Source organism: Lepisosteus oculatus, chromosome 7 (genome assembly GCF_040954835.1).
Source record: "Lepisosteus oculatus isolate fLepOcu1 chromosome 7, fLepOcu1.hap2, whole genome shotgun sequence".
NCBI classification, from domain to species: Eukaryota; Metazoa; Chordata; class Actinopteri; order Semionotiformes; family Lepisosteidae; genus Lepisosteus; species Lepisosteus oculatus.
Window position 1 is genome coordinate 14334070 of NC_090702.1, and position 24356 is coordinate 14358425.

Here is a 24356-nt window from a genome sequence, read left to right on the forward strand (position 1 = left end):
GCCTGATGCCACAGGCAGTTCAAACTTTAATGAGGGCACCATTGGACTTGAAGTAAATAGAAACAGCAGTTTTGGGTATTTTGAAGCACATTACGCAGTCCCCATCCTTCACTTGTACAAAGGGCAGTTGAGTCAAGTTTATAAACACTTGCCAAAGTAAAAAGATGAAAAATCTGTGATACTAGCAATTCCAACATAAAAACTGAAAATGAAACAAGGCACTTGCCCTTCTTTGCAGTAATCCGTTTCCTTTATTTAAAACACACAAAAAACAACTTAAAAAGCAACACTGAAATACCTGCACGAGGAGTTCTAGCTTCCTGTCGTCGAGGAGATGTACCTGACATCGCCGCCCCTCCGTCATCTGGAAAGAAGAAAACATACCAGTTTAGCCTCTCCTCTCGGCATGGAAAATTAACTGTGACAATTATACCAAGGCAGCGTGATGGGAATATAAACTCCTCCCTGTGTGTCTGTCTCATTCAGGCATCAGAACTCACTCTGGAGGTTTCATACCAGATCATCCAAGTGCTATATGCTACATTGACAACTGTGGCTGTAATTAGGAATCCTGCAGAACGTGCTGAAAGAAGTCACACTAATTACTGGGGTGATTTTGATTTAATGATTTCAATTCCGCTAAGTGTGCCAAAACATTCAAGTGAAAAAAAAAGGCAACACACATTTTTGTAAACTAGTGGTCATAAATCACAGGTACAGTACTTAATGCTTGAACCTTCTGTAATAGATCACAACTCCATGGTTGGAAAACATTAAGAACATTATAATTCCCATTAAGGTAAAAGTAGAGTAACAACCACATCATACAGGTGACTGGATTGTTACTGTTTTTAACCCTTAAAGCTTTATCCTCAGAGGACTGCTGGAGTGTAACGCAGCAGGCACAAAACCCAGAACAGGATGTCCACCATACAGCAAAACGAAAGAGTAGCGAAAAATGCAGGACCGTTAACTGAAATGAAAAATGTGCTATAATTCATGTTCACCTGAGCTTCCTGTCACGTCCAGTACACCTAGAGGGCTCTCTACTTCTGTCCTGTTCCTAGTTCCCTGCGATTATTAATGTCCTTCTGGTGTGTCTTGTTGTGTGGCCTATTTATTTCCTGTTTCTGCTCTGCTCCTTGCTCAGCATTGAGGTTCAGATGTCCTGAGACCCGCCTAGCACCAGGTCGCTCCTGTCCATGGCCTGAGGGCATAGGTTTCTATATAGCATTTCCTGAACAGCTGAGCCCCGTCTCGCCACTACGCATAGGGTCTTTATCGCTCTCCTGCCATTCCACGGTTCGTCCCTTCCGACATCCGTGACACTTCCAATTCCTGATCGCACCTTAAAACATCAAAGGGACATCTATCAATCCACTTTCGAATGAAGCCAATCTCGGCAAACAACGGACGCAAGTCAAGATACATCCTGGGTGGGACGCTAGTCCGTCACAAGATAGAAGCAGACACAAACATCCACACACTCACACCAGGATCAATCTTCCCACAAACCAACTAACCTACAGTTCATTCACGGCAATAAAACATCCTAGCCATCAAAATAATATGCTGCAATTCAAATAAACATTCTAGGGATTAAGTGTGGTGGAAAAGCAGGTATTTTAAATGGTTACATCTGTCATCTCTACCTCTACCAAAATACATGCTTTTCCACCACACTTAATCCCTAGAATGTTTAACTCAAAGTCATGCCACCTGCAAAAGTTCTCAGATGACTCTGCAATTGTGGGATGTATCAAGGGTGAGCAGGAGGAGGAGTACAGAGGACTGGTCAGCAGCTTTGTGGAGTGGTGTGGGGTGAACCACTTGGAACTGAATGTTACAAAGACAAAGGAACTGGTGGTAGATTTCAGGAGGAAAAAGGTCAAACCTACTACTGTCTACATCCATGGGAGTGGCGAGGAGATGGTGGACTCGTACAAGTACCTGGGAGTGCACATCGACGATAGACTGGAATGGTCTAAGAACATCGAGACCATCTATAAAAACGGACAGAGCCGACTTTACTTCTTGCGGAGGCTCAGGTCCTTCAATGTGTGTAGTAAGATGCTGCACATGTTTTATCAGTCGGTGGTAGCGAGTGCCATTTTCTACGCAGTGGTGTGCTGGGGCTCTGGGATTAGAGCAGTAGATTCCAAAAGGCTGAACAAGCTCATCAGGAGAGCGAGCTCTGTCATTGGGTCTGACCTGGACCCCTTGGAGGTAGTGGCTGAGAGGAGAATGATGTCCAAACTAGAGGCCATCATGGACAACTTCTCCCATCCCCTCTATGACAGGCTTGCAGGAATGAAGAGCACGTTCAGCAATAGACTGATTCATCCACGGTGCGACAGGGAGCGCTACAGGAGGTCATTCTTGCCGTCTGCCATAAGACTGTACAACGCATCCACCTTGCGTCTTGGCAGAGGCAACAGCGACAGTGACCTGTTTCTGGACTAAACGCATATACACATCTACTGCTACATCTGTTCTCTTTCTTTTTCTTTTTCTTTTTCCCGTTTACAACCACTTTTGTGCAATATATGCCAGGGACCTGTGCAATACATTTATATTTATATTTATATCTATGGTTACATCTATATTTATATTCATACGTGTGATACGATTTTCTGTGTACTGTTCTGTTCTAGTTTCCTCTTGTGTGTCCGGACTGTGAGTAACTCTTGTATTGTATTGTATTGTATTGTATGTATTGTACTATTAGTATATAATTCGTTACACTGTGGCTGTGTTGTGTGTGTTAAGCTGCTGTTGCACTGCAATTTCCCTCACGGGATCAATAAAGTTATCTATCTATCTATCTCTACCTTCTTGTGTCAGATCTCTGTAATGTCCAGCTAAGCGAATGACAATTATCTGTATATATTTGTATGTTATTGTATCTGTGGTATTACGGTATCAAGGCATGTTTTCTTTTTTTGAATGAATAAAAAGTCAAACCAGTTTTGTCTCTTGAAAAAAATATGCCTTTGGACTGGGGCAGGAAACCAGAGCAAAAGGAAGAAACCCACATGAACATGGGAAGGACATACAAAATCCACGCAGACAGCACTCCAGATCTGCAATTGAACCCAGGGCCTCAGTGCTGTGAGGCAGCAATACTAACCACTATGCCAACATGCTGCCCATAAGGACATAATATACTGAAATAAAGGAAAAAAATTAAATCTGCTTTGTTAATTATCAGTTTTGGTCAAGAACATTTCAGAAAGTTTCAACAACGTTAGGCAAACATCATCTGCTGTTGGATTGCACCATTATTTAGTGCAACACGCCTGCCCTATGCCTTAGATAGGATAGAAATAAATGAGTACTTTTCATCAAAAATGTAAACTGCAGCTTGGCTCACCTTTTTCAATCAAAAACGTGCAATACATGTTAATCATAAACCTGACTTTACTTTAATCTGCAATATCAAATAATGCAGCCGACACTTTTATCAAGGAATTTCTGATGTTTTTTGTGAGCAATAAATTACAAAATCACTGTCCACCCCTCTTCAGACCAACTTCTTTATTGGCTAAAAATGCCAGCCAACATTTCCCAAACTACTGCCATTTATTTCTCCTGTTTACACATCACAGTCGTAATCAAATCGAAAAGGTTTCACTGCACTGTATATATTAAATTATTTGTGCTACTTGTAAACATGTCTGGAACTCTGAGGGTGCTCAAACTTTGTGTTTGCAGGATTCTGCTTGATGACATTCTTTGGAACAGAAACAATAGCCCCAATAGCAGCAATTTCCTGTGTATGTCAGGGGCTTTGGGCAATCCAAAGCACAGACATTCTTCCCCAAGGAAATCCCTTATAAAACACGACCTTCTATAAATGTCAGCTCCTCACCAGTGCCCCATTCATTCCACAACAGTATTATATTCCTTTTTAGAATGTTGTATACAACATAAAGGTCTTTTCTAATCTAAAGGTCTGATTTATAATTATAGCAATTCACTAATAAAGGTGTGTTCTCAAAGCTAATGGCAACACATAATGATGTACTGCAACAAAGACTTTCTGGACTTAACCATCTAAGTAGCATTAACATTGCGAAGCTTTAGTCAAAGACAGTATTTTAATATTCATGTACAGTAGATAGTTGCATCAGCATGCATAAGTTGCAAAGGAACAAGTAAAGGTTTATTCCATGCTGAAAAGAGAAGAAAAGAAGCACAATGTTTCGGCTGTGGAGCCTTCTTCGGATGTGAAGAAGAAGGCTCCACAGCCGAAACGTTGTGTTTCTTAAAGGACTACTGTTCTGCTCTAAAGCTTTATAACCCAGCTGTGCTTTGTTATAGAAGACTAAGAATCATCAAAAACATTGAAAAATATGGAACAAGTAAAAGGTTTATTCCATGCTGAAAAGAGAAGAAAGGAAACATAACGTTTCGGCTGTGGAGCTTTCTTCGGGTGTGAGCAAAACATATTTAAAATATATCTACTACTTAACTACTTAAAAGACACATTCCTAATGCAAGAAATTGTATAGGGCTAATAAAGAAACATTAACTGGAAATAGCTCTTGAAAGACCTGCCTCAACATCTTAAAGGACATACTGTACTGTAAGTACTTCTTTACAGACCGAAAGAATACTAAAAACACATCTATATCATTGAGCCTGAAGAGTTAACTATATCCCAGTGGGTGAACTGAACTTGAAACACCTGCCTTGGCACAGAAAGCAGAAAACCTGCTTTGGTGTGTATGTGTGGGGGGGGAGGGCTGTGGCAGAATTTGTTATGAACATACCGGTAGCAGCAACAGACAAGTGAATGATAATCGCTGTCAAAATCACCCATCAGAGGAGAATGTCTTACAATGAAGAGGCATTCACTGGAAGAGCTCTGATTCAAAGCGCAAGGGGAAATGACAACAACAATTTGTTGCTGATCTAAGGGTCCAGCACATGATATGACCTTAGTGATGACACTGTACTCTAAAGGCCTTGCGCGCCTGCAAATTTCACATGCTACACTCCTATGAGCAGTACTGCTCATCTTGTTTCATGAGGATTTTACAGAAACAATGTTCAGTGCAGTAATACATTTCAGAAATAAGAAACATCATTCTTTTGCACACATGATTTAACCCTAATCTCCTAACAGATGTCTCCCAGTTAGGAAAACAACATGTTCCACCACTGTTATATCAAAGATTGCACATACTGAGTGATCAAACCTCCCATTTACTATAGCTTCAAATTAACATTTAAGAAGACTATTTGTCTCTTGAGTAACTGTCAGACCTAGGTTAGCCAAAGAGTCTTTAGGCTTACCAGATACATTTTTTTCTCAACGTGCTGTCTCTTGATCACTGACTGACTTTACAAAGCAGAATCCCGTATTGAGAGCTACTGGGGAGCAATGCATCCGATTCTGTTAGGCATCAGACGTGGTAAATGCAAACGAAATTAAGACCCAGAATGAACCTGATATTTTTTATACTAATTTCATTCTGCAGAACACCTTCATAGCACGAAATCATAATCAGATAACACAGATTTGGAACCACAAAAGAAAAACTGCATAGGAGCAATTTAGAGACTTGCAGTTCTGTTATATGACTTAAAATGCTTACAGGAAGCATATTCCATGTGGAACGGACACACAATACAGAATACAGTGTAAAGAAATGCTGATTTAACTAACTTCAGTCTTTAAATAGTGCACACTTCCTCAACACCTGGGGAATATGCTTCTTTGTTGTTTTTTTTATAAAGCAGATTTAAAAAGATTGGCTTGAAAGGCATTCATAAAATTCCAGCCTCGAAATGTTAAGCGTTAGTATGAGACATATTAAGTCGATTTATAAATTAAGACACTAATTTCAAAATCCCATAAACGGTCCATTTTAACGTGTTGGAACCACCCTCTCCTGCACACATTAACAGTTGAATCGGAAAGCACTATATTATATTTTTGAACCGTTGACAGTTGGCCGCCGGAGTTTTTCCAGCCCAAACCAACTGTCCTCCCTGCCCCGCCACAAATCTCGTCGTCAGCGGCTGGCAGAACTGAGCGTGGTTTCTCTGAATGGAATGAGCGTTAGTCAACCTCAGCAAACCAGTCAGCCTTCCGAAAATTCATCTCTGCACTCTGAAGGGTCTTGTGTGTGCGCTTGCGTAGGGATAAGTTTGAAACTAACGATTTCTGTTTGAACAACCATAAAAGCCAAGCAATTAGATCTATGTAAAGTTTGCTTTGGCTTTTCTCTTTGTTAAGTCACACGCTATGAAACAGTGAACTCGTAACGACACAGCTGCATCAAAGCTGGAATCCTTGTGAATATTCTCTAATTTAAGCAATCACTTTAGCAACGTAAAACATGGGATGCTTTGAGTCTTTCTCATTTTTTTAGCTGGACACGTGAGTCAATCTTTGCGAAATCGAATCTACGTGGTCCTTGAAAATAAAGATGCATTGTTTCAACTCTTCACAAGACATCCTTAAAAACATCGTAAAAAGGCCCCCCGTACTAAAACCAGCTCATTTGGTCATCAAACGATTAAAACTGCACAAAGAAAAAAAATGGCTGCAGATTCTAAACATATACAAATCATTTAAAAATAAATGGCGGTGCTTCGATAATTGGATACAGATGCAAAGTCTCTGTGCTGGTCCCATCGGAATCTATTAAAGGTGGTTGGTTAATCTAAAAATAGTACGGCGACATATGAGGCTTGTAAAGTAAAAAAAAAAGCTAAAGGAATTGAAAAAGACGCCTTGACGAGATTCATAAATATCATACCTCACAGGCAAGTCTTAAGTTCAAGCTTGCACGCAAACTGCACAGTATTAACCGGTAGAGCTTTCTTTACATACTGTACAGTATATGCCACTCGTGTACATGTAATATACTGTACAGTTCTTATTACCACGAAACCGGTAACAGAAAACCTTACTAGTTGATGTGAATGATCTGCAATCCAGACATCTGTCATACGAGGTCACACTTTAAGGAATGTGAATTTAACTGCCTGTATTGTGTAGATATGTAATTAGGTACAGACTTTAAGTACCTAAAGTATTCTTAAAAGTCAGGGAATACATGGTTTTGATTTTAAGTTAAACATAAACAGAAACAACTTTTATGCGACTCATGACACATTAGAAGGCATTTCTAGAGTTCGTAAAGAATGATGTTTTGCGAGAAAAAAAACTTTCCTCACATTCCCAACATATTGCTAAGGGAAAATGAGTCCGTCTTTAAAAAATGCATACCGTTAAGAGCTAACAGCTTTTCGAGAACCGGATTTGCAGTAACACGCAAATCAAATATACACCAGCTGTTTTACTTGCTGTCTTTAAGCATTTCACATCTTATTGTACCCGTACATAAATCCCATATGAAACAAAATACAGTGTACAGCATGTTTTATTCGCACCTTTTAATGTACTTCCTGCATTAACATTGCTTTAATAATGTATCTCTTCGAATGAATCGGATACTTCTGAAATAAAAGTAACAATATCATAAGTATAACACGGAAACAAAGCAACACAACTGAAAACAATAAATAACCAATACGTAACAAAGGGCATACATGCAAGCAGTAATAAAATACAATACTCCACGGACCAAAATCTACAACCTTAGCAAATGTGCAGAGTGGATCTTTTAAACACGTGAGCAAGTACCAGCAGCAATAAACAATGTCTAGAAACAACTTCACAGAGCTCTTTTATGCCTTATTACTACTCAAGTTTGAAATCTACTATAATGCAGCGATTGGCCGCTTCTGCAGGAGGAACGAATTCTTAGATCGTCAGAATAAATTGTTATTCTGTTAGTTGTTCTGCTGTTCCCCGTGCTTGAAAGGGGCTCTGCAGCAGCAGTCAACCAAAATGAAGGCTCAGTTTTCCAGCCTCTTGTATAGTACAGACTGCCGGTATGTCATACAACGAGTAACTTAACTGAACTGATTTCACATTGACACGATCTGTGCTCTGCAGCGCCCAAGGAAACGTGAATATCTTACCTTTCAGGTTTCACAGAGTCATCAACATAAAATTCCACAGCACGAACTGAATCGGATGACCCCTAATTAATCCCTGCATATGATACATCAAAAAAATCCAGTCCTACTCGGAGGCTTCTGTTCTGGCCTAAAAGGACAGCAGCATCCATTCCATTGTAGCCGGCGTTGATCACTGGAGCCAGACACAGCCCTTCCTCTCTCGTTTACTGCAAGCCAGCAGCTCCAGCACAGTGCCAAGACATCCCATCTCCCCGCTAAACGTTCTTTCAGAAAGCCGCTGGCCTGCTTCCAAGTAGCACCACTGCACTATTCATCCCAAATGGTTTATCCGTATTCAAGCTACCACCTCTTTCCCGTGCGACAACAGCGAGGAGAATTTTTATGAGCATGCGAAGCGAAAGAACATATCATCAGAAAATAGCGATAGAATCAGCTACTGTGATGCATCTAAGCTTTTCTTTTTTTTTCTTGCCCACCGACTTCACGAGTACACGAAAACACACTTGAAGTGAAATGAGGCTGTATGTGGGGGAAGGGTAGAAGGAAAATGGGGGAAAAAATCCTGCAGCTCCTGACGCTGGGTCATGTGAAACTCCGCAACCTTAAGCACAGCAGTCGGGTGCTTTGCGTTTGGTGTGAGTAGCTGCTGAAGTACAACCTACTGACTGACATCTGGATTTGCAGACGAACAGCCAGAATCTTAAGGGAAACCTCTCCCTGCAAAACACTGATTTCCCTTATGTTTGGAATGAACCTGAGAAACTTGTTCTTTATCCGAGGATATTCAAATAGAAGTAACCCTATGATGCTTGTAGACTGCCTTAGACAATTAAGGAATCCTACAGTATATGATTTCATGAAACGCTCTAGTTTAAATGTCACAGAAAACATTACTGGTAAAATATACTGGACATGGCCTGTATACACAATCTTACTAGAGTTTCAGTTGGTTATATCTTTGATAAAACAATATACTTGTAAAATAAATCTTACTTGTGTTTTAGATACAAGTTACTCTCCATTAGCATAACCATTAACCTATTAATAAAAGAAAAGTAATAGACTATATTTTTGTCTTAAACTTGACATAATATAGCGGAGCTGAAACGTGTTAGGTTACAAGGCAGTATTCCTATAAATTCAACATCTGTGAAAGTAAACAAACTTTGGAGTATTTTTAAAATACCACAATAGTGTGTATAGGCACAGTTCCAAGGAAAATACGGTATCACCATCATTACCAGTGTCAGTGTACTACCTCATCTACTACAGTATGATAAATTATGAATACAGAAAGCAGGAGGTTTTGGAAATCTTTTGAAACCCTTATTCTCCTAGATAAATTAATATGCATTTCTTAGGCTAATGAGATGGCAACACAATTGCAGTATAAGGAGTATGTAGGAGTTATGGAGCCAAATGTGTTTTAGGAAAAGCTGGCAGTTGGAGTCACATAAATAAAAGTTGCACAACTGTATTGGATTTAGACTCATCTTAGCAAAAAAAAAAGAAAACCAAGAAGTCATACATACAGTACATGTAACACAACTCTGTATCTTGTATGCTTGACAAGAAGTCAAACTCTGTGGCATTGAAGAGAGTCTGAACCCCCCACCACCCCCAACCTCCCTCCTGAAATGCTAAAATGCTTTATAGTATGAATAGGAAAACTCATCCAGGGCTCATAATAGTTTAAGAGGACAATTTTGTGGTATTTTGTTTGCTTATAGGAAACGTGTTACTGTATAGATTTTAACTGACACAAAACTGTCTCATTCCACCACAGTCACTTTATAGCCTATTGGGACTTGAAATTATCTACCAGTAGAAAACTAGCACTGTTAGAGCTATCAAATTCATCATGTTCCAAATCACAGCCTCCATTTATATCTCTTAAATGTCTAACACAGATCTAAAGTTCTGCTGTAGATGTACCAGTATTTATTGAAGACCAATCACTGACGTTGTAACAAAAAAAAACATTTTTTTTTAAAAGTCTGCAGACTAGTAATACTTCATCTGGCACGACTTAACATCCTCCAGTAAACGGAACCTCAGCCATCCAAGTTAAACAGCTCCAGATGATGGTTATGTTTTTTGATACACTACTTTTTTTTTCATTGCTGGCAGCTTCCTTAAATAAGCGGTTTATGGACCGTTGTCACAAGGCCCCTGTTGTTTAACTAAAAATGTGAGCAGGGGGCTGAACATTTGAACCAAGGAAACCCAGAATGCAATGGGGCTGTTAGGAGTACATGGGAATGTCCAGATTCTCATGATACTTCTCAGCAGAAAACGATTCTAAAATAATCTCGAAAGGAAACATGAAATGTCATACAAATCCCCAGAGCCCATTCGGAAACAGCTTCAGGGGCTAAAAAAGTAACGAAATTCTGGTCATATACTGTAATAAAGCTAAGGGCCAGGGGCTTGTGCAGTTGGGAAGGAGGTGGCAAAATATGTTTATAAGAGGTGATGATATCCGTTCAGTCCAAAGCAATTAATAATTACAGTAGGGGTACAATAAAGGCAAAACCAAAAGGTGTTGCATCAGTCTGCTACCTCAAAGCACTTAGGGGTAATATAATGGAACTACCAGGATTTCCCTTTGAGGAGCTGTGTGTCCAATGGGAATGTGCTGCATTTTGGTTTCACAGTCCTTCTGGCTCAGGGGAAGTAGTCTTTGCTCTACAATGAGGATCACTTTGTTTTTCAAGGGAGAGACACAGGAAATGAAGGTAACCTGCCGATTAAAGACATAAATGCTGCTGAATCTGTAATTTAAGCTGGGAAGTGTCTAACCTCTGACACTGTGGAGCAGTTGTCAATAATAGCCCTATTAAAGTAGAAAGAAAAATATTTGAAAGGTTTTATACCAAAGAGAAGTCCAGCTATGCTGAAGAACATGCAGCCTGCTCCTCTTTCATGGGGTTGCAAAATGAAAAGTTTGGATTTATAAAATGATGCTTTTCTTCACTTGTTCTTATTTTTAACATGTCTTCTTGAAAAAAGAAGAATTTGCAAATTGTATTCCAATCCCACTAAGTGCAGTATCACTGTATCAGCGCATCTCACCCCTACCTCCAACCCATTCCACTTAACCCTTTTTTGAGATTACAGCATGTTAAGGTTCAAGGTTCACACCTTTATTTATCAACACCATGTAAATTGCTCTGCTGACATTTTGACCACCACTGAAAAAAATAAACCTACAGTAAGTGTGACAGTAAATAAAAAAAAATCAAAGCATTTGTTGTTAGCAAGAGGTAATGATTTTCAAAACATACAGAATATAAACGAATTCCCATTAATACATACCTATCATCTACATATAACAAGTAACTTATACAAGGTAATTCTATAATGAGATCAGCATATATTAGATGTAGAGAAGCAAACGGGAAAAGAAATGGCAAAATAGTCTCAGCATAATAACATCAATTAAATTCAATTAAAAAAAATACCTAAGTAAATCTAAATAAATTGCTAATATTTCAATGAATGAATCTAATCCATTCTAAATTATTTGGTGACCTCTTGATGACTGATGTTTTTGAGAATGAATAACACCAGAATCAAGAAGGTTACAGCATCTTGTTAGCTGTATTTTTGATTACAAAACTGTAAAAAAGAAAATTTGATCGATTTTATATTATCGTGGAATATCAAACTCGCATTGACACATTGAAAGAAGTTTGAAAATAACCAATAGTTGACATGCCATTAATGTACAGTACTAACATCAAAAGAAACATCACAATTTATATATATATATTTATGTTTTTAGAACAAATATGATATATAGATTATATCTATTGATTGTATTTGATTAATTGATCATTCATGACTAATGACGATACTTCTCTGGTGCATACATACTAAATCCCCCCATTAGAGAGTTGATTGACCACAGGTGATGAGGTAATTTATCCAGTTTTATGTCAGGTCTGGTGTAAATCAAGAAAGAAAAATAGAATGAGACCAATACTTGCTGTATATTAAGAGAACAATGCCTGAGTATTGTGTACTCTATTGCTTGCCATCTGGGGGTGTTCACAGCCAGCAAATTCTAACTTGGCAAACAACATTCAAAATCACGCCCATGATTTGGAGAACCATGAGTCATGACACATCACCAAAATGGATTAATTGATCTAAGTATAATGGTCTAGGTAGCTGTGTTTAGTCACAACATAACTCATAATAGGTGGTCAGTTAATAATGACCAGACAAAGGAAGAAAATGAGACTGTATCAGACAACTCCCATAGCAAGTCAGTGTTTTTTTCTTCTGCTTAAATCCAGTTGGTTATTTTTCAGACAGCACACAGAAACCTATTGAATTGGGTTCATTACAATTACAAATCTCATTCACCTTTTTAAGAGCTGAAAGCAAATTTTAAATAAGACTTCAAAACAGAAAATGTCAATACACTGTATTGGAACTCAGTTGGGGTAAAAAAAGATAACCCGGGAACAGGACTGAAGACCATTGTATTAGGGTATTTTTGAAACCAAGGCCAGAGAGTAGAAAAAAAACTAAACAAGAAAGCAGATGAATTGCCGGCAGCAATTAGCCATATTGATTAAGGTAGTTCAGGTAGGTAGCTGCGTCAGCATGCATAGGCTGCAAAGGAACAAGTAATAGGTTTATTCCATGCTGAAAAGAGAAGAAAGAAAACACAACGTTTCGGTTGTGGAGCGGTTGTCTTTCTCACACCTGAAGAAGGCTCCACGGCCGAAACATTCTGTTTTCATATTGATTAAGGGCCCAATTGGAATAAAGACTAGCGGACACGGGGGGACTCCACGATCTGGACTGTGAACCACTGAATGTCATGTATATTCAATAAAAGGTCACTGCCTGCACTACCCAAAAAGTTTTTGAAACTTTCCTTTTTGTTGCAGTTAGAAATGAATGTGTATGCAGCATATAAAACATATTCCTTATCAGTACCAAAAATCAAATCTTATGTGGAAAATCTTAAGACTTTGGTGCATAAAGGAGAAATCTGTTTCCAGTTAAGCCTTCAAATGCCAGAGCACTTCAAAAGAAACCTTGGGCTTCAGATATTTTCATAGCCAATTCACCCCTTTGTCTACTTTTACTGCATAGCTTTATTTCCTACCCAACAGTGCTTCAAGCATTTTCAAACCTGAATTACATCACTTGCCTGGGGAAAACGCTTTATTAATACCACTGAAGAAATATATACATATATCCTAGCAGCATAATATAAAATAATATTAATGCATTTCATAATTAATACCAGAAGTATCTGTAGCGAATCAACTGTATCTGTATCTGAGAATTTTACAATACCTTGCATAAAGTATGTTTGTTGCAGTTTCTTGTAATAATGACACAACTTGATATTTGTCTGTCTTGTTTGTTTGACTGCATTTCAAAGGTAGCCAAGTTCTATATGCAGGAGAAACTTCCACATACTGTATACTGTATACAGTATGAGTCTGCAATAATGTGACAGCAGCAAGTTAAATATTTCATGTATTCAAAGAAAAAGGACAGTTCCAGTGGCATTTAATATATGAAGAGCACCCAAAGGCCTTGATGAGTAAAAAAACAGAATTAGCTTCTAAGGCTATGTACAGTTTCTTTCTCATTCTAATAATAAATAATTCTCAATCGTATACGTTTTCAAATAAGTAACCGATTGTAATCAAATAATATCTGAATAAACTGGATCACTAAGCAAAGCCTAAGTATTAAAACAATTTTCAAAGTAGCTAGTAACATACATCGATAGATACGGAGATATCAGAGTTATAACTGTCAGTTTCATTCCTAAAACCCTAAATTTATTTTCTGTTCACTTAATGTGGTGGTTCATGGCTCCTGCATTAAATGTCTGAAAAACAGAGGACAGAGGTGACTAAAAAAAACCTCCCTCTTCTGCTGTTGCCCAAACTGTGAAATAACTGGGTCATGTAGCCTTGAGTTATATTTAATACAGTTCACAGTATAACATGGTACAATGAAATGTCTCCCTCTATTAAATCTAAAAGGCAGTCATGTTTCTTCATCCGTCACCACCACTGGCAAATAATCAAGGATCTTGAGTGTTTGCATTGTATGTACAGGATAGATGAATCACAAGTGTCTCTGTTTGCTGAAAAGCACAGTATCTAAAGCTTTTTTTGTGGTAGGACACAGCATATTAATTGTTAAATATATATAGTCCCATGTTCAATAAAAATCATCTCTTGCCACAATACCTCATTACGTGAGGTCACATTTCCCATCTACTGGCTGCATCTTGAATTTTTTTCTTCAAAAAATAATAATGACATTGATTTGGATGACAAATTATTTGCGTTTTAATAACCTCCTAGCAATGACACCACACACAGACAACCGGCAGGCACAGGTACCTCACCGCTCCAATGGGAACTCCTACTTACTGTACTAGCTTGAACTAGCCAGAATATAGGGGTCAAAATGAATAAGCTCCTTACTTGTTTTAAATTTAAAAATAATTTAAAGAAATAAAAAAAACTAAATACAAAAGGTTGGTCATGGAGAAGTTGGGTTGTTCTGTGAAGAGTTTATTTTCACATCAGTTACCATTAGTTTGTAATAAAAATACTTTGTCATAACACACTTAATGTGACAAAAAGCGGCAGTTGATTGATAAAAAAGGTTAAAATTGCAAGACTATGTAAAGATAGACTTTCAGTAGGTGATATAAAGATGAAAGCTGGAATAGGGTTTTGTGCTTTACTGTATCATGATAAATGTTGACTTAAATATACTGCATTTTTTCACCTTAAATACTAACTGATTGAGTGACTCTGATAAAAGCTTAAAATCATCATAAACGTTTAAACCTCAGGACACATGATACATGATACATGCTGATATTCAAAACGCTTTGTAACAGACCAATGTTTGCTTCCTAGTTGTTTAAAGTAAAGTTGAAAGTTTAAAATTCAAGTCTAACATCAATACATATTTACTAAGTTTGGAAAAAACCTAGTGCATTTTTGAATTTAGAGAAACAGTACCAGAGTTTGATACAAAACACAAAGCATTAAAAAAAATTCTGAATATATATTTCTAAGGTCCATAAGGTACTGTATATGCAGCTGTGGAGGAGAGGCAATATGGATAATATGTGTGAGTTTATACCTGATAATCATTGCGAAGAATACTCGCCCTTTGTATTTGCAAGAAATTGATTCACAACAATGTTCTTAAACTATGTGCCAGTTTATTCCTGGGCATGGTGCTAATGTTTTCATGGCAATCAGAGAATTACTCTATATTACTCAGAAAAGTAGACTTGTGGTTATTCTGCTTTGCTCTCTCCTATTCAGCTGAAAACAGAAATTAGGACATTAAATAATGGTAATACCATGTACATAATACTGTATATATCAATATGCTCTCTGAATTTGCTGGCAATACCTCATATACAGTAGTTATATATTTTCCAATTTAACAACTATAATTATTGTCCACTACAGCTGCCAACTCTCACCAAAGTATTTACAGTAATAACCCACAAATCTTTTATCTACCAAGCTTTACATAAAGGAAATTAAATATCTGAATTGAGAAGTCAAGTGATTAGTACTGGCAAAACAAAGTGCATAGAATGCTGTCTTCTGTATAAAAAAGAAGCATTGCTTAATCTAGTGCTGTGTTGACATGGTACAATATGATTGGTTGCTTGACAACCGAACTGTGCCAAACCAAAACAAGGCATATATATAGTAAGTATATACGGTGGTAACATTTTTGAGTTTGGAACTTGTGGCAAAAATGAAATTTCCCGGGGAGAAAATTACATAAAGTAATGTAATTTAATAATAATCTATGGTAGCTTGTTTGAAGGTGGACTAGAATGCAGTATAACAATGTCCTGTACATCTACAGTGAAGCAAGAAAGTGGATCAAGACAATTGTGCCTATATCTAAGCCATTAGTTAATCAGTTTTGAGGACTTCCAAGGTACCCTGACTACGAACAGGTAGTGCATGAAGGTTCTGATCCACAATGCCCTCAAGAACATGTATCATTAATCTTTCAGTTTACCCCAGGCACAAAGACAAGTGAAAAACTGTTTGGAATGTAAGGGGATGATGTGGCATTCACATAGTTCCTATATGGACCTCATTGTGATTGTATGGGGATAAGTGGTTTTTGAATGTTAAATAAAGACCAAACAACTTGAAGTGTTACAGGACATTTGGAATAATTCTCCTCTGTGTTTTACCGATTAACTGTATAAGACCATGAAAACAAGATATAAAGCTGTGTATAGAGCTCACATACCTAGAAATGTTTTAAATAAAGCACAAATGTGCATTATATACAGTATACACTGTACTGTATTTGTTCTATCATATTTTGGTACAAAACATACAAATACAAATGTTTTTCAGATATTTGTTATATTTTGTAGAAATAGGAATTGAGTTATGTATTTATGTAATATATTCTTTGAAGTGAAACAATACAAATTATATTAAAACTAAAACACTTCTGAAACTAGGCTAATATTTCACTTTTTTACACTGTATATGTCTGATGATGTACTTGTAGTTCAATAGGATGGGTTTAGATTTTTGATGGACTGGAACAAAATGTGAAAACAGCCAATATTTATACTGTATATGTACTGTATAAGAAGGACAAATATTTATAGGTTGTTGATGTAAAATTTGGGCCACAGAAGTAAGTCAAGATTAAAATATAGAACTTTGAAAATTATTTAATTTCTGTTACTTCATATAAAAAAAAACTTGCGTGACCAGTGAAGGGTCTTTTTCTTTTTTTTTAGCAAGTTTTAAGGCCCTATTCAAGCCAGATGTTTATAACAGAGTAGTGAAATCTCTAAACATGCACTTGCTTGTTAAGTACCGTTTCAAACATTGACATTTTAAATGAAGGGTTTTTTATGTTTTACCAGTCAGACCCTAAATTCCATTCAAATAGCTCCAGAAAGATGTTTCTGTGCCATGGTGTTTGATGTGACCTGTATGCATCCAATTACAGACAAACTGCGCAGGCAAATGAAAACCTTATTTCACAACACAAGTAAAAATGCACCAAACCATGGAAAACTACAAATCCATGCCAGGGTCTTTTTTGTAGATTCTTTGAATTCCACAAAAGAGAAACACGCTGCTGTTTGGTACTTAATGATTCTACAGCTTGTGGATAAAGCCACTGGCCTACTGATAGGATGAGTGCGATTTCAGGCAAAACATCTGCTTTACATTTGCAGAAATGGACCTCTTAATGGGACTTTTAGACCTGCAGGTATTTTGTGAAACATAGGCTGCACTCCATATGCCCAGAAATGAGAACACTGCAAGAAATCATGGTAGAAATAGCAATAGCAATCTTTCTAGTTCAAGGGCGTTTTTATTTTCTGTTTTTGTGCTCATGCAGCAGCACTGTTAGATGACACTGTTAACATTTCTGGGGGGCAGGAGCAAAAGCACGGCAGAGCTGTAGAGCTGTGATGTTCCTGACACAATGTACTGATGCTGTTTTAATGAACAAAACCAGTTATATGGCATTTGATGTACTTGTCAGTTAAATTTTATATTTATGTTCCTTAAGTAGCAATATTATTGCTTTTATCTTGTTCTGAGTAACTGCACATGGTAAACCCTATGTATAATGGCCAATTTTTATTCCTTCTTACTATTCCATCAATATGCTGGTGTTGAAATAAAACATGTCTGCAGCACAACCTTGTTTTATGAAGCCTGATTACATTTCCAAATGTATGTGGTTTCTGTTGAGGTATATTTACAATTCTTCTACAAATGCAGTACACAGAAAACAGTTTTAAAGATTCTTTATTCTGATCCTTTCTTTAACATACAATGAGTTGATTGTTTCCCTTGCATTAACCTAAAAGGTGCTGTATACAATCGTAGTCTGCAGGATTGGAGGATTTTTGCAGGAGAAAAAAAGCACTCAACCTAATAGTCTTGAGCTAGAGGCCCTGCTGGAGGGATTTGCTTCTGTGACTTCGTAACAGTCTTGTTGATGCCGAGAATTTCAAGTAGTAAATTTAAAAGGCAACAGAGAATCAAGCTACTAATACTAATACTTTCCAGCAAAAGTATTAAGTGTCAATCAGTCATAATGAAGACAGGCTAAATCGTTGTTTTGGCTAGAGTTATGCAATATTTATGCAATGTCACACTTCTAATTTTTTTACTCTTACGCTGCATGGACTTGCAAGTCACTCATGGCTCTAAGATGCTATTTAACATAACTTAAAGGGTAATTTTCACAAATAGTCAAGCTATTTTTAGGGTTTGTGTGAATTTTTTATTCTTTTATGAAAAAAAAAGCTATTTTATGTCACGAAGCATTCTTTCAGGACCCATTGCAGACAACACGATCTGGGGGGGAAGTGAAGAAAACATGGGGAAAAGGGCATGCAAGGGGCTGGAAGGAAAACAGGGGGTGTATCCATGGTGTCCCGGACCCAGATGGTCAGGACGCCATTGTGAAGCCAATGCCGTGAGTCGCTCCTGGACTCGCTGGTAGGCGGAGTTCCAGGTGTCCATCTTCCAAAGCTAAGCCCAGATTGACAGGAACGTCTGGTTTATATAACACAGGGGGCTGGAACCGGAGGCAGGTGCGGGAGATAAGCAAGGTAGGGCTGGAGCATCCTTAAGAGGAGGGGTTTACGATCGTGACATTTTATGGAAGGTAGTGAATTGATTCCTTCTCTTTAAGGTGAATAGCAGAAAAAGTTTCCATGGAAAAGTGAAATCTATATCTAAATCTTGATAAATGTGTGTGGCCTTCAATCACCTCTCACCTGTTTTGCAAAATTAGAGCACGTGGAACATGGATAATCTGAAATTACATGTTTACTTTTAATACATCACACATACAAATACATAAAAGTAATGCATCAGAGTTCGTAAGGTTCGTCTCAGAGTGTCTGGACCTGAACAAACTCTGTTCAACAAAGGACTAAATGTGGTTTCACCCCACGTTGAGAAACTGATTACAATCTTTAACACAGAATAAATTCATACATATTCATAGATAATATCTAATTGCAGATGCCAAAGCACTCGTTCTCTACGTGATTTAGTGATTTAGTGATTTAGAGTATGTCACCTAGCACCCAGACTTGGGTGTGTGGAGTGAGAGCATAGTCTTAAAAATAGAGGAAAGAAAGGCAATAAGATATATTTAAAACAGTTTCTAAAATTTAAAAAAGTAGTTGCCTGTGGAAGGTTTCCATGATCAAGATCATCGTTTTGTTTTTTCACTCAAATTTAATTTAAAGGTGGTAATGAGGAGGTGGTGAGATCAAGCAACAGCGTTAGATTGACTGGCATGATTGGACAGCCTTCAAAGACAACACAGTAAGACACAGCCACATCAAAACAAAGAAGACTGAAACCAGTGTTATTCAACCAGCAAGTGTGTTTGATCAAATAGCCCCCTCCCACACACACATCAATTTAAATATACATGTATAAACACATACATATATATTTATACACATTTCCATGAGGTATTGCACTGAGCTTTGAAGATTTGAGACTCTACTACTAGGGTACATTCTGAATCATAAAGGACATGTCTGCAAGGGTTTTTATGAAAAACTAAGGTTCTGAAAAAACAGAATGAATGTGTGAGTAATACTGTATACAACTATTCAGGTCAAGTTTCCTCCATCTAAATCTAAATGAAGTCTAAGCCAATCTGCTGTTTAAAGTAATTGGAAATACTGTACAGCACGCAAAATGCTAAATTAGAAAAAGCCCAGAGAAGTTCATTACTACAACACTGATTTAATTTTAAGCCAAATGTGTGAGCATGTGATAGCATTTCATGACACTAGCATGGGGTCAAGACCATGCCAACATCACTGCGTGGACCGTTACAGCTCTGCAAATAACAGCAGTCAAAAATATTTCAAACCACTTTCTATAATCCACTTTCTTAATCCTCACAGTGACTTCTGATTGCTGTAAATCTCAGATATTATACATATTTCACCAGTAATATATATATATACAGTATATGTATAAAATCAGACAATTTTGTTTTTCTTACCTAGCCTGCTAAATGGATGTTATTTTCAAAGTCCCATGATAACATGATTTTTACATAGTATTTCAAACAATTTGTAATTGTTATTATATTGTATTTCTCTTGATTTCTGTTCCAGAAAAAAAAAATGTTTCTGCATTGACCAGTGTTCTGGGATGCATTCTGTGCAGAATTTTAATGTTCTACTCGTCTGCACGGGTTTTATACAAATGCTCCTGTTTCCTCCCACAATCCAAAAATAAACTACAGTATGCCAACTGGTGTCCAATTTTCCCCCATTTTCCCTGCAAAGGACTGACATCTTATTTAGGTTGTAGCTTTGCCTTGTGCCCTCTGTTGGGTTAAACCTGAACTCACCATGACCCTCTAAGGATAATGCATCTACTGAAATATAAATGGATGGATATTCTGACCCACAGGTTAGGGATAAACAAATATAAGATTGTCATATGTCTATGGTTAGTTATAGCTATGCTTGCTTCGTAGTTTTTAGATCCTATACAATTTAAAAAACTTAAAAATAATAAAGCAACCTATAAGATTCACCCAATCCATGCAATTGTACAGTACATGTACTGATGTGGTAAAAAAGTGGATTTTTTTTATGCTGCTCCTCTTCTGCTAAGGGTGAAAGCATTAGCAGTTTAGCCTTTTAACTTTCTTTCCAGTTTTTGGCTTGCAAGAGCTGTTAACTTGGGAAGCCACCTCTTGTGAGGGTCAAGGAAGGCTTAGGGTTAGAATTTACAGAAAGCCTGCTAAAACGCTAAGACGTCTAGTCTCGACAGAAGAGTTGCAGCCCCCAACATGCAATAAGAAGGAAAAAGCCCTGCTGCTTTACCTCTTCACTCTCTCTAGTCTGTAAAATCCCAAGCCTATAAGTCGCAGAAGTCATATTAGACATATTTACAGGCCTTTAAGCAAAATGGATATGATTTTTGATGTGATATTAACATTTTTATTGCTTTTCCATGTACAGTAGACACCAATTGGTGCTAAGGGCACCTATTTAAAGTTCCATCACCAAGATGCCACTGAAAGAGTAATGAACCAAATCATGGCATTTCAAAACAGTGAAAAAGCCCACATGAGAAAAAGTATAGTACTTTTGTTTGGAGCCTGTGTTTCTGAAATTTTAAAGTATAGGTACTGTGCAACAAAACATCATGATTTCTATTTAATTGCAAAAGAATGCCTTTCACAGAGTAACAATTCATTCCAATAGACGGAAAATCTCTCTGATTTGTCTGTTGGCACATAGTGCCTCAAGGGGGTTCCCATTGGTACTTGTATATTAAAGGCTCTTCGGTAAACTGTTTTTCTGTTCCCTGAAGAATATAAGCAGAGGTTTTATGACAGCATTGAAGGGAGGAGCAGGCAGTAAATAATGTTGAACACACTGAGGACACATCTGATATTGGCAAACATTTGTCTTCAAACTCATTTCTTTGCTGCATGATTGTCTTCTACTTAGAGTACACTCAAGCTTTCTGCGTTACTATATTTTCTGTTTTCAGACCAAGTCCAACTGAAACTTAAAATCTATGTTTACGTGAAAAGCATTATTTATATTAGGATTTATTGTTTCTTTAGGCCTTCATTCATTGTTTCTGTCTTTAAAGTTATTAGAATTGCCAAGTGACAATCTAAATTGTGGTTATCTGATAATGACTAGTTAGTGTCCTTGTTAATTTTATTTTATAGTCCAATACAACTAACAATCAAACATAAGCTAAAGTCTGGCAGCTCTACCAATATATTTGACATATACATAAGGTCCCTGTGAGACATACAAAGGCTAATACTAAATGAGAATTTTGTACAAAACACTTGATGACAGATGCACATTTGGCAAGCCAGCAACACACCCTGGGAAAACAATCTGATGGCATTATACACAGCAACCTAAGCGAAGCTACATAGAAGATCTTTGAAAAGATCACACCTAGGGAATGAGCAATCTCTGAAGAAAACATCTGGATATTATTGGCAGCCAATGTCAATGAAAATTATATACACAATCAAAAAAAATACAAGCTTAAACTATATAAATACAAATTCATTAAAAACAAATGGGAAAATGTGTTATACAACCAAAATGTATAGCTACATCATTGACTTCATAGAATTTAAACAGCTTTTGTGGCTTCAGGGTAACTTGAAAAGGCTTCTGTGGTAAACCCCCTTTTTTCAAAAATGCTTGTCTTAAGTGCACAATAAATGTTAAGGTCAAAAGGTTTTCTTTTGTCATTTACACATTTGAAAAACAAAACCCTTTAACGTTTGATTTTAAATTATTACAGTACGTCACTGGTGTATGAACTTTGCCCTCTGCACATTCTGCTCCGCTTTTGCAGAGTTGTTTCGCATCTAGTCATTTTTAAAGGTCAGAGGCTGCAGGGTTTAAGCCAAGTCACCTTATCCTAATCCTTCCATCCATCCATTATCAGAAAACCACTTATTCCTTGTGAGGGTCATGACAGCCTGGAGCCAATCCCAGAAGCATAGGGCGTATAGCAGAATTACAATCTGGATGGCAATGCGGTCCATTGCAGGTTATCCATATCCTGTCAGAGATAATTTGCAGTATTATTATCTCTGCCTTCCCTCAATGCTTTCTTCACTACATATCTGTAAAATAAGAAGATTTTAAGGAGCAAGTTAGATTATTTATGTACTACTACTAGTAATGTAAGAACTCCTCTGAATGTAAATACTGTCTCATACAAGGAAATAGTAGAAAGTATTGTTTTTATTGTTGGAGTTATTGAAAGTCCTTGCTGTGCAGTCAGTACCATATTCCTTATTCCACTTTCACATTCACGAACAAAAGCTAAAATTTGCACATTCTTGTCTAAAATGTTCTCTATTATGAAAAATTCCATTAAAGCAGAATGATTGATTTTTTTTAGCTCAGTTTCCTTCCTTTTTCCCTTCTCACATCAAGACAGATAATAAAAAAAAACAACATTCATCAGCACTCAGGTCAGACAACAGCAATACAGGACTATTTAGTGGTTGCGTTAAATGAGTTAAATTAATCACATCATTAGTTCACAAATAAACCAAATATATTATGCTACTGAATGAAGACTGTATTCCTGAGATTTCAAGTTTCTATGTGTGAGTAATGCAGAACAAAAGTTTTATTGCAAAGAATCACTACCAGGAAGTCATAAATCATTCCCTTCATTAAAAGTGGATTTTGAATGCAAATCAGAAGACGTAATAACCGGAGTTGAGATCAAGGTTTGAAATAACCCTGATTATGAGTTCCCTGGCCATCACTGTGTGTTCCTAGGATTTATAATTGATCTCTACTCTTTAAAATGAGAGTGATGCAGTGTTTCATCTTCTGATGGCACAAAGTGCATCTTTAAGAGAAAAAATAACTGCAATGTTGTATTAATCTTTTATCAATAGGGTGTCCAAGGAATAACTACAGCACTAAAATAGACTGTACATTAGGGACTGGTTTCACATACCCTGACTAGCTCTAGTTGTGAACTTGTCTAAATAGATAGTCCAGTGTAGACAGTACAGTGATTATTGGGGTTTGTAAAACTGCTTTTAAGTTGACTTAAACAGAAATATGTACACCGAAAATATTTTACGTTTGTACTTATTTTGTATAATTTTGTTGCTATTCTCAACATCCCCCAGGATGGTAATATGGTTCCAACACACAATACATTTAAAATACTTAACTATAAAACATTCAAAATATTTTTTTATTATTCTTTCAATGTAAAAGAGTGATAAAACAATTACTTTGTTTCAGTTTGCACCTCAGTACTCCAATACTGATGATACAATTTACTCAGAAATATCTGAGTTACTTACTTGATCCTTACTTGCTCTTGGATTTGGATACAGTTTCTATTCTCATTTTGCTCTCTTATAATGTATTGTACACCATGATTTCAGTTGTCACATTGTTCCCTTATATTACACTCTAGCTCATATATATGCAGTTTTGGTTTCAATATACCTCATTATTGCAATCAAATCTATTGATATGGCTAAATTATAATTCATTGTTCATTATAGTAATTCATTAGTATTATTATTATTCATGTTGCACCCTGTGGTTTGATTAGGATTACTGCTGGCATTTTCTTCTTTGATTTGATTACAGTTTATGATTATTTATATTTGGAAGACAAAATGAAAGAGAGGAATAACTAGGTTGCAATGACACAGATCCATCCAAGATGACAAACCGACTGGACCAACGTTTTCTTATATCAGGTCATCAAGAAGTTCCCACAGTGGGATAAGTGGAA

General features: G+C 37.0%; 1 protein-coding gene across 11 annotated transcripts in view; it reads right to left on the reverse strand.

Annotated features, from left to right (window-relative positions):
* The window catches only part of frmd4a (FERM domain containing 4A), a 275536-nt gene that overhangs the window by 110071 nt on the left and 141109 nt on the right, over positions 1-24356 (reverse strand). For 10 of the 11 annotated variants that reach the window (XM_015353190.2, XM_015353192.2, XM_015353193.2 and 7 more), the window contains one exon: positions 299-364. In XM_015353190.2, coding sequence (XP_015208676.1) covers positions 299-364 — 66 coding nt within the window. Of the gene's footprint in view, positions 1-298; positions 365-8004; positions 8600-24356 lie in introns of those variants that run through there. The other variant, XM_015353194.2, reaches the window with a different exon arrangement.